At 43.9% G+C, this 10,166-nt stretch overlaps 1 protein-coding gene across 1 annotated transcript in view; it reads right to left on the reverse strand.

Annotated features, from left to right (window-relative positions):
• TESK2 (testis associated actin remodelling kinase 2) overlaps positions 1 to 9,772 on the reverse strand; it is a 69,466-nt gene extending 59,694 nt beyond the window's left edge. The window contains exons 1-2 of the mRNA XM_088526144.1: positions 9,680 to 9,772; positions 2,175 to 2,478 (exon numbers count right to left, since the gene is read on the reverse strand). Of these exons, the coding sequence (XP_088382270.1) occupies positions 2,175 to 2,396 (222 nt within the window). The 5' untranslated portion in view covers positions 2,397 to 2,478; positions 9,680 to 9,772. The remainder of the gene's footprint in view (positions 1 to 2,174; positions 2,479 to 9,679) is intronic.
• Between the last annotated feature and the right edge of the window lie 394 nt (positions 9,773 to 10,166).

Raw genomic sequence — 10,166 nt, forward strand, 5'->3', positions numbered from 1 at the left:
GTTTTGTAAGAAGCAATTCTTTTTCTGCTGATTAATTTCTATAACAGTTGACTCCTTTAGGTTGTGAGGACAGTTCAAGGTGGTCAGGGCCATGACCTTGCAGGCTTGAGCTCCGTCTCCAAAATTTGCGCTCTGGCATCCAAGACAAAACCGTGTATTCTTCCCTGGATGCCAGAAGACCTCAGTATCCTCCATAACAGCCAAAACCTTCAAAATCTACACCAACCGCATCTATACAGCAACACTCCCTTCCCAACACACAAACACACAGGACAGTTCATACAACTCTATATTGGATCTGTGAAGTAGCTTTCCATGCACTCATGAAAACAAATACAGAACGACCATTTTTAATTTTCAGACAAAGGGTCAGAACTTTTTCATTTTCTCTCACAAATTCAGTTGCGGAAGGCAGACTTAACAGAAACAGCTGAAGGAATTTTCTAGAAACTTTAGTATTTAGTAATGGCTTTGAAGCATCAAATATAATCAGAAAAAAAAATCTCCCAGATTTTATTCCAACTGTTGCTCTGCACATGCATTCTACAATAAATACCATCTTTTTCCTAATATGGCATTTATTTTTCAGTGTATGATGCTTATCTCTTCGACAATTACTTACAGTTCCATCAGTCCTTACTGATTTTGCAACATATTCACTTCTCAGCAAGGAGTTTAAAGGTTTGGAGTCATGGGTGGAAATTGCCCATTTACATAAATATGTTTTTGCTTAATCAAAGAACAATCTCAGTGTTCTTCCCTAGCTTTTGAAAATTAGAACAGACACTAGTCAGCCAACTGCTTCTAACTGGACTGCTAATACAGTTTGACGAAGCTCATTTTTTTCTAAATTAGTTTCAAAAACACTTAGCGTTTAGTGAGTTTCAAATTACTATAGTGATGATGCTAAAAAAGATTATGCTGAGTAACCCATAAGGCTTAATTTGTAAATGAATAAAGGTGCACTAGAAATGCTAAAACACCCTTCATAGCACACAATTAATACATAAAAAACCCAAAGCAACAGGAATGATATCTAAACACTCCCACTCATAACATAAAAGGAAACAATTTCCATCCGTTGTGAAAGATGATACTAAACAAGGGAGTTTCCACAGAAAAGGGTGGAGAGGGAGAAATCACTGAAGGCAATTGTCAATCACATGACAAAACAAGACAAACTCTGAAGGCTGTCCAAGTACTTTTGGCCAAGATACTTGAGCTAATCTAAAAACTGCTATTCACAGAATCACAAATACACACTTGAAAAAGCCTTCTCTTCAAATTAGCACAGGTATTTCAAAAAACATGTCACCAGAGCTTTCTCCCCTCCTGGAAAGATGCTTAAGCAGCATGTTTAGAACTATCCTGAATTTTTATTGAATTTGACTGTTTAGTCGCAAGCCTTCAGATTAGACTGAACTTTATCAGTGTCAAACCATGAGACTCTTTCCTGGAAGCTCATCAAGGCTCTTGCATGAAATCTGATGATCAGCACAGGAGGATTAGTCAGAGGTGGCCAAGCTGATATCCTAGCAGAACAGAAACTTACTTAAATGAGCATGGAACTGCATCTAAGACAGAATCACAATGAATTCCCATCCCTTTGCACCAAAACAGAGATCTTACTCCTAATGGATGTGAAAGAAGAGACTGCCAACCCTTGCTTTCCTGCAAAAGTACCTGTGGTTGTTTCTGGAAAAACAGACACAAGATATCCAGACTATCAACATCACTTTTAGGGTAATGCCACCCATGGCAGATTGACATTGTCTCATGTCTAGTTTAGTTCTGCTGAAAGGGCTGAGCAGAGGACAGGTCTAGACTGAGCAGACTTATTTATGCATCGTACAATAAATCCAGTATCAAGGATTTCTCTCATTCAATAAAAGTTCCCGAACAGATGCTTACCTCTTTGCTACCACCTGACTAAACCAGCACTGTCTTAATGTAAGAGCCTTAATAAAATAATTACTGGGCTTGCTAGAAGTTTATCTTTGCTTAACTGCTCCTCCCCACCCCCCAACACACACGTTTCATTAAAGAGTTGATCTGTACTAAATCTCTCACATCCCAAATAAAATTCTTACCTGCGCATTTCAAAGATACAAACATTCATGTTAGCAAAACTAAACTTCACACATCTAAGTAAGAGAGGAAAAAAAAACACACACCTTGAACACTTCAGAGAAGAAACCAGAGCCAATTTTCTCACAGGTAAAGTCATCAAGACGAGTAAGTCTGGAAAAGGCACTTATCAGGGCTCTGTATGAAGAGGTCCAAACTCTTCCTATCTGGGATGTAGTCCCATCACTTCCACTGCCCCCATCAAAGTCTTCGGCGCGCTCCAAGCGTGGTGGAAATCCTGCTATTGAATTCCGCTTACTTCGGTCCATTTTGAAAACAAAGCTTCCTTTTGATAAGAAAGGACTTCTCACATCTTAGGTACTTTGCTGTCTTCTCTGCTCTTGTTGGATGCTAAAATACAAGAAATGGAGACGGTGATTATTGTAAATTCAACTTGCACCAGTTTATAAACAAACAAAAAGGCAGAGTACATGCAGGTAGGGGCACAAGGAGCAAATCATTTTCATAAAAAAGATGGGCCAGACAAATTAAACTGTTTTCTTTAGATTCTAGGAAATCCCTTATGCTCTTGGTACTAATAGATAAAAACATTTAGAGCTCAAAATTGAGTGATAACAAGAAAACCTTCATCCTTCCCCCCTCTCCCTTTTTTTAAGTAAGCATTAGCTGCTAAAGCAAACAGCTAAGCAAGAGGAAACCCACAGAATACGTTATGTTCTGTTTTACTTGAGTAACAGTTGGTGACCAAATCTACAGCTATCACAAGAAGCCCTTTCATATTAGGAACTGAACAAAGGAGCCCCAAATATTAAAAGGGATCAAATTCCAGTTGACTTATGCAGAATTATAACCTGTCAGCAATAGTAGCTGGTGCACCAACAATTTTGTTTTTAAAAACTTCCATGTACGAGTGCTTAAAGACCGGTTCCTTAACCGACAGGAACATAAGCTTAAATCCACTGAAGATCTAGGTCCCAATTTTGTAAAAATATCCACAATCCTGCTACAGAAACAAATTCTTGTAAGGAACTGCTAGAACAATTCTCCCCCCTACCCTGCAAGCAGTCAGTTTGACTGAAAACACAGGAAATAAGCTATATTCGTCAAGCAGGAGGGAAAAAAAGGGGGGGGATTTTTTTTCTTTTTAAGAGGATGATGAAGTAATCAGGATGACTCTGGAGGCCATCAAATCCGCCTTGGATTGGCGAACCTGACAGGTGGCCTACTTTTTTTTTCTTTAAACTTTCGACTCAGGAGGTTATTCATCTTTTACACACTTAGCTGTTCATTTGCAGCATTTCAGTGAGTCCCTCGAAAACTTGAGAAAAGTAAAGTCACGCAGATTTTTATTTTTTTGAAAGGATGAGGAGGCGAACAATAAAATAGTGGGGTTTTTTGTTGCTTTACAGTGGACAAGATAGTTATGAAGCATGGAGCAGATCAGGCTACTACCTTTCTGTTTACACAGATGTGCAAAACCTGAGCAATGCACTACTTAATTTGAAGAGCATCTGAAAAACTGCAGCTCACCAGCTGCCCTCTGAACACACAGCAGTGCTGCAAGACACATGTTTTGTATGCAGGGTATCCGAGACACTCTGTGCCAATGCTCCAGAAAAAGCTGTAGTCCTTCCCTACCTTCAGAGGCAAAACCTGGGGAGCTGGGTAGAATCCATTTGAGATTGCGCTCTCCATAAAATGAAAATAAAAAGAGCATACTTTTCAACTTTGCAAGTTCTACAAAAATCTTTATTTCAAGCATCTTAAAACTTACTTCCCTAAACGAGCTTCTAGGGGAGGCAGGGAAGGGTGCAAGAGCCTTACGAGCATCTAAGAGCAGTTAGTCTTTTATCAAGCCCTACACTGCAGGGTTCCTACAGAATTTCCATGCAGACTCGCCCAGGTGTGAGCTTGCTGCACTTTGCAGATGATACTGCTGCAACTTAACCTTACCGTGTGCCCGGCTGCCACACAGGAGATCAGCACCCAGATCCTCTGGCCTCACCTTCGGGCCCCGGGAGCCCTGCAGGCCTGGAACTGGTGCAGAAGCAACACAAGCACAGGCAGACTTCTCCATCCCCCTTGCTGAGAACATGAAGCCCAGGGAAGCTCCTCAGCTCTGGAATTTCTAAGGCGCCCTTAAATAATTCTTTTTGATCTGAAAGGAGCATACGCAGTTTAAAAAAGGAAGGGAAAAAAAATGTTGATGGAGTCCAAATAGGAAACCATAGTGTTAATAATTCATTTCCTGGAATAGTAGATTTGGAGTTAGACAAAAACCCAACGTAATCAGGGAGGTGGCGGGGCGGGGAGAGACGGGACACCTAAGCTTTAGAACTTAATTCACAGTAGTACCTGCACATGTTAGTCACTTTCTAAGCCAGGGATCAAGCTTTTGCCCCTAAAAATGCAGAGAGTCATGCTAGGATGGCAATGACTCCATAAAAGTAGACCAGGAAACTTGTAGACACCCCCACTAATTCTACTGAAACGACATATCCGCTCTGCAGGCAACAAACCAAAGCTACTTGTAAATCAGGGCTATAAATTCTACACATTTTAGTACTCAGACCAAATAAGATACATACAAAAACACCAGGAGAGCATTGCTGTTTCCCAAATGGAGGAAAATATCAAGTTAGGTAAGTGATATTAAAGCAGAAGCGGGGGTGGGGGGGGGGAAAAAAAAACACTCTTCTGAGCATCCAGATACCATTAAAAAAGATCAAAGTTTCAATATAGTCGCTCACTAAACTCGGTGGGTATATATATGTGTGTGTGTGTGTGTGTGTATATATATATATATGTATACACACACATATATATATGAAACAATGAAAAAAAGCTTTGTATGTATATATATCTCCTTTAGATTGAAATCACATGGTGAACTTTGCAAAAGTCTACACAAAACCCACAATGAAAGGAGAGATTCAAAGTGCTTCACACAACACAAACCCCCAAAGGTTTTGCCATCTGGATTCCCAAGTAACCCATTCCTTCATTTTTGCCTGCTAAAGCTTGCTTGTTTCCAGACAGCCACACAAAATCCTTGGAAATTATTAGGAGAGAGCTCCATTTGTCTAGTTTGCAATCCAGGACTGCATATGCAGAATCAGAGGAAAATTTTGAGCGGGCACAACTCCAAGGAGGCCTCCTGTCATTTTAGCCAATTACACTAATGATCACATTCTCAATGAAATCACCCGAGGTTTAATTGACTGTCAAGTCAGTCTGAGGCACTTTAATTTACCACCTCATCTGGTTAATTAAAGTGCACTGAACAGAATCCAAGTCTATCCTGCTGCAGACATACAGGTTGTTGTGTTTCTTCCCTCACTTCTCCCCATCCCCCCCATGTTAAACTTCAGCTTAAAGACTTTTAAGCTGTGCTTAACAGCCAGATAAAAAGCACCGAAAACTCTGTTTCCTGATACATCCTCAGCTTTTAGACCACACTTTCTCCAACATCCTTTACACACAGGGACACAAAAATGCCACCCTGCCAAGCCAAAAATCTTCTAGAAATGCATCTTCCAGACTGCCCACATGCTCTACCTCCTACATTGCTTACTACTACACCACTTACAACATGTCCTACTTATTACAAGTGCCCACTTACCACATAACTGAAAAGCACAATTTTAGAATGCTTCATACTTCAGTGTAATTTCTTGGTTTAAAAACAAACCTTGTAGGGGGAAAAAAAGGAAGAAGAATAAAGAGAATGCTTTGTGGGTTTTTTTTTTTTTTTTTGGGGGGGGATGATTATTATAGATACAAACCTGTTATCAGCAAGGAAGAAATTTATTTAGTTTTGAAAAACAATCCCTACACCTGGAACTATTTAAAGATGGAAACTCACAATATCACATCAAGTTATACCCCACACACCAATGCAAAGCTAGGAAGATATACTAGCCAGTAGAGTCAGGCATTCTTTCTATGCCCCACAACACAGAACAAAATCCTTCCAAATCCTTTTTATTACATTACTAAAACTATTTCTCTCCCCCAAGTATCTTCATAATATGTGCATACTTGCACTCAAAAGTCAAACTCATCATTTCCTTAAAGATGACCTTAACTACAACCACCATTTTTAGACACAAAACTGTCACAAGGCGTTCAGCCTGGAAAGCAAAGAATCTGGTGGATGCATGTTATTAATTTGAAAAGGTTTTCTAAAGAACAGGATGCCAAAGCTTTGACATAAGACATTTGCCAAGAGTTAACTGTTTAAACTCAGTCTGGTGTAGCCTGAAAAACCTTGTGCTACAAAAACACAGAGGAATCTCACTGGCAGGTGCCACTCAAGGTTGTAACCACCAAAACAAGCGTTCACTGCAATAGCATGTGCAAAATTCAGAGAAGCTTCAAATAAATCTAAAGAACAAAATCTCTCAAGGACTGAATTGACTTTTAAGCAATTATTCTGGGGGGGAAGGGAATGAGAGTTTGGGGTTGAAACACACACACACACACAAAAAACAAATGCCAAATAGGTAAAGAGAACCAGGTGTTCCACAATTTTGTTTTCAACTGCTACTGTCAACTTTCCTAACCCAGGAAAGTCACTGCTGTTTGCAGCTTCCCCTCCAGTCCCCGGGAGGAGGACACTCCTGCCCGCTCGCGCACACAAGGCAGCTGCGAGCGCCAGGGCTGGCGCCTGGCTCGGCCCAGCTCGCGCCGCGGCCGTCCTGCCCACAGCGCGGCGAGCCCTCGATCCAGCCTCGTCCCAGTTACGACACTCAAACGTTCGGAGCAAATAAACAAACCTTTTCATTTAAGGTAGCAGAAAACCCCAGGCTCTGGTCAGCACAACCGCAAGACAAGTTTCCCATAGGCAGGAATAATGTTCCTCCTAAGGGCCCTGTGTTACCCCTGCTGCTCCAGTACAGACACTGGGGGGTTTGCTAACCTGCGCAGCTGATTTTGCATCGTCAATGCGAACAAAGCTCCTCAAGAAGCAGTGCTGAAACAAACAACTCATTTATTGTGTAAACCAGGCCAAGTTTGATCCCAGTAGAAGCCTGAGCCCACAGGCATTACGCTGCAGAATGCAAGACATGGGGCTGAGATTGGAGGTTTGCGCCCGTGCTTGGTGCAAGCAGTTTTGAAGCAGTTTGAAGTTTTGTGCTTGCAAGGCAAATATAACCTGACTTGCATCTGATCTTAATTTGATCTTTATTCCAACACTATTGCCAACAATTTCTAAAGTCCAAATTCAATACAAAACTGAGCCTTAAAAAAAAAGCCTACAAAAATCCATTTGTTCCCTAACTTGCTTGTAGTGATTTCAATCCATAATGCAGACAGACTGCAATAAGGCTTTGTTACCAGGCTAAAGTCAAATAAACTAAAGTAAATAATGAACAACAAATAGCTGCTGCTTCAAATGGGTGATTTATATATTATGTTAGGCTGCCAAAATAAGAAATTTGCAAGCCCTGGAGGAAACACTGCTCATCCCCCAGCTTCTATAGGGCTCAGTAAAGACACTGAGAGGCAGCTCGTGCCTTGCAGCTTTCAGTGCAGGCAATGTTTGCTTAGCTCTTGAGAAGAGGTGAGGAGAATGAAAGCCTTTGAATACCGAGAGGTGCTGCAGCACCCCAATAATCAAGATCTACCTTTTACAGGGACAGTAACAGTTCCAATGGATGAATTTGTGAAGCGAGAGCAGGACTTCCTAAATTTGTAGTTACTGGAAACACGGCTCTTCAACTGGAACAGCATCCAGCGCATCCCGAGCTGAAGCAGACTGGGAGCCAAGGGGAAAAACCCACCTCACCTTGGTGAGCTGCAGCGCACGAACCTGGCTTCCAAGAGCAAAGTTATTCCAACTAACTCCCCTCCCGGTTGCAAAAGCAATTACAGCTCTCCAGCACAAGCAGGGGAACAAGCAAGCCAGAAAGTGGCTTAGCCACGAGCATTCGTGTGTTCAACTTAAGAAAAAACGACAGAGCCACAGGCAAAGCAGCTTACTGGCTAAGTCACCATGGCCAAGGAGGACTTGGCAACAGACAACAGATGGGGCCAGTGGGTTACAGTGGCCGATTACTAGATGTACTTACTGATAAAAGAACAACTTGAAATGATATTAAAATACTAATAAGCAGCAAAAAGGTTACAAAGTTTTGAACGCTGACTGTTTTTTGATCGTGCCTAGAAGAACACCTGGGTATTTTTGTGCCAGGCTGCAAAGTATCATGCTGCAGAGATACAGCAAAAGCTCTGCTCCTGTGCAAGCACAGGGTTCTTTGGCTAGGGGAAGGATACAGAAAGGAAACCTATTATGCAAGTGAACCACAAGCTTCGTTCTTTTCTGCAGCAGAAACAACGGTCCCCTGCTTTAACCTTGCAATTCCTTCGCGAATTTGTGAAATCATTTACATAAAGAATTACAGCAATGTAAGCAGCTGTATAGAATCAGGGGATACAGTTAGGTTACAAGAGGGATGCACCACTAAGAATATCTCATTTGGGCCACTTTGCTCCTTCCACAGTCACAAAAAACATTAAGTACTGAAGCACGGATTGATCCCTCCTCATCTCCAACTCTGCTTCAAGATGTTCATCCTAATGAAACAGGACAGGATATGGTGGCACAAGGGGAGGAAAATAAGAAGAAGAAGAAAAAAAAAAAAAAAGGCACCAAACAGCATATACTCCCATTAGGTTGGGGGATGAGACACACCTGCCTTCAGTGCAAGTTAGTTGCATTTCACACAGAAGTTTCACATGGTGACAAACAAAACACATAACAGAAGTATATAGAAACGCCTGTAACTATAGAGCAAACTTTCACAAGAGTCAGAGAAAATGACGTTTTTATTGGCCCATCAGGATAAGGTATGCAATAATAATTTCCAAAGATGATGACTTAATGGAAAGGTTTATGCCTAATCCGCTGGGCATATCGGAGTTTCTCATAAAACATCTTATCGTTGGCCGTAAATTCCACTGCCTCATTAAAGGCACGGAACTGAATGTCTGTTGATTTTGTGGACAACAAAATATGCTAAACTCTGACCTCTGTTTAAAAAAACAAAACAAAAAACAAACAAACAAAAAAGTCAGCTGAAGCATAGAGGTTACGCACAAATTAGTCAAAAATTAGCTGGAAAGTCCTTTTTAGGAACCTAGACCTAAGAGAAAAAGAAGAAGAAGAAAAAAAAAAACCACTTTCCAGACTCAAATGCCCTTCAGTTCAGTACTCAGGATTTTACCTTTCCCGGGGTATCCGCGCGGCAGCCCGCACGCTGGGGAGCGAACACGGCTCCCAGCCGCCCGCGACGCGGCGCCCCGCGGCCGCCTCCCCGCACAGGGCCCCGCTGGCCGCAGAGCCGCAGCCCGGGCGCCCAGGCCTCCCGTTACCGCGACGCCCGCGTACCCCGCACGGGGCAGCGCTTCCGACGGCAACAGCCGCGCCGCGGCCTCGCACCCCCCGGGCTCGGTGGCCGGGTGGTACATAACTCTGATGTGTTATATACACATATATGTGTGTATATATATGTGTAGATACGTATACGCACACACCCGGGCCGGTTGCCCTCTCCCCGCCGGGAGCTCCCCCCGCGCCCGCCGTTACCTGAGCGCCGGCGGCGGCAGGGCCCGCGGGCGGCGCGGGCGCTCATGGCCGCACAGGCCGCTCGCCGCCCCCGCAGCGCCCCGGCGAGGCTCCGCGCCGCCGCTGCGGCGAGCGAGGCGGCCCCATGCGCGGAGCGAGCCCGGCTGCGGGGCCGCGCTCGCCGCGGCGGCTCCGGCTCCTCCTCCGCCCGCGGCCCCCGCCTCCGCCCGCGCCGCTCCGCCCGCGGCGCCCGGGGGGCGGAGCCCGAAAAGCGGCCCGGCCCGGCAGCCAATGGGCACCGCCGGTGGGATAAGATTGATGGAGAGGCTCGGCCAATGGAAGAGAGGGACTCAGGTGGCGCGCCTCGCTGGTAGTGCACGTGAGTGCCCAGCTTCGTAATTGGCCGGGAGAGACTTGAGAGGCAGGCGGTTTGGCCAATCGAAACTGAGACAACGACTCCCGGGGGCAATAGTGACAGGAAGGAGAGAGGGGCGTTGCTAAGGGCGCC

Source organism: Tinamus guttatus, unplaced genomic scaffold, assembly GCF_059628265.1.
Source record: "Tinamus guttatus ecotype Peru unplaced genomic scaffold, ASM5962826v1 Tinamus_guttatus_pri_ptg000242l, whole genome shotgun sequence".
NCBI classification, from domain to species: domain Eukaryota; kingdom Metazoa; phylum Chordata; class Aves; order Tinamiformes; family Tinamidae; genus Tinamus; species Tinamus guttatus.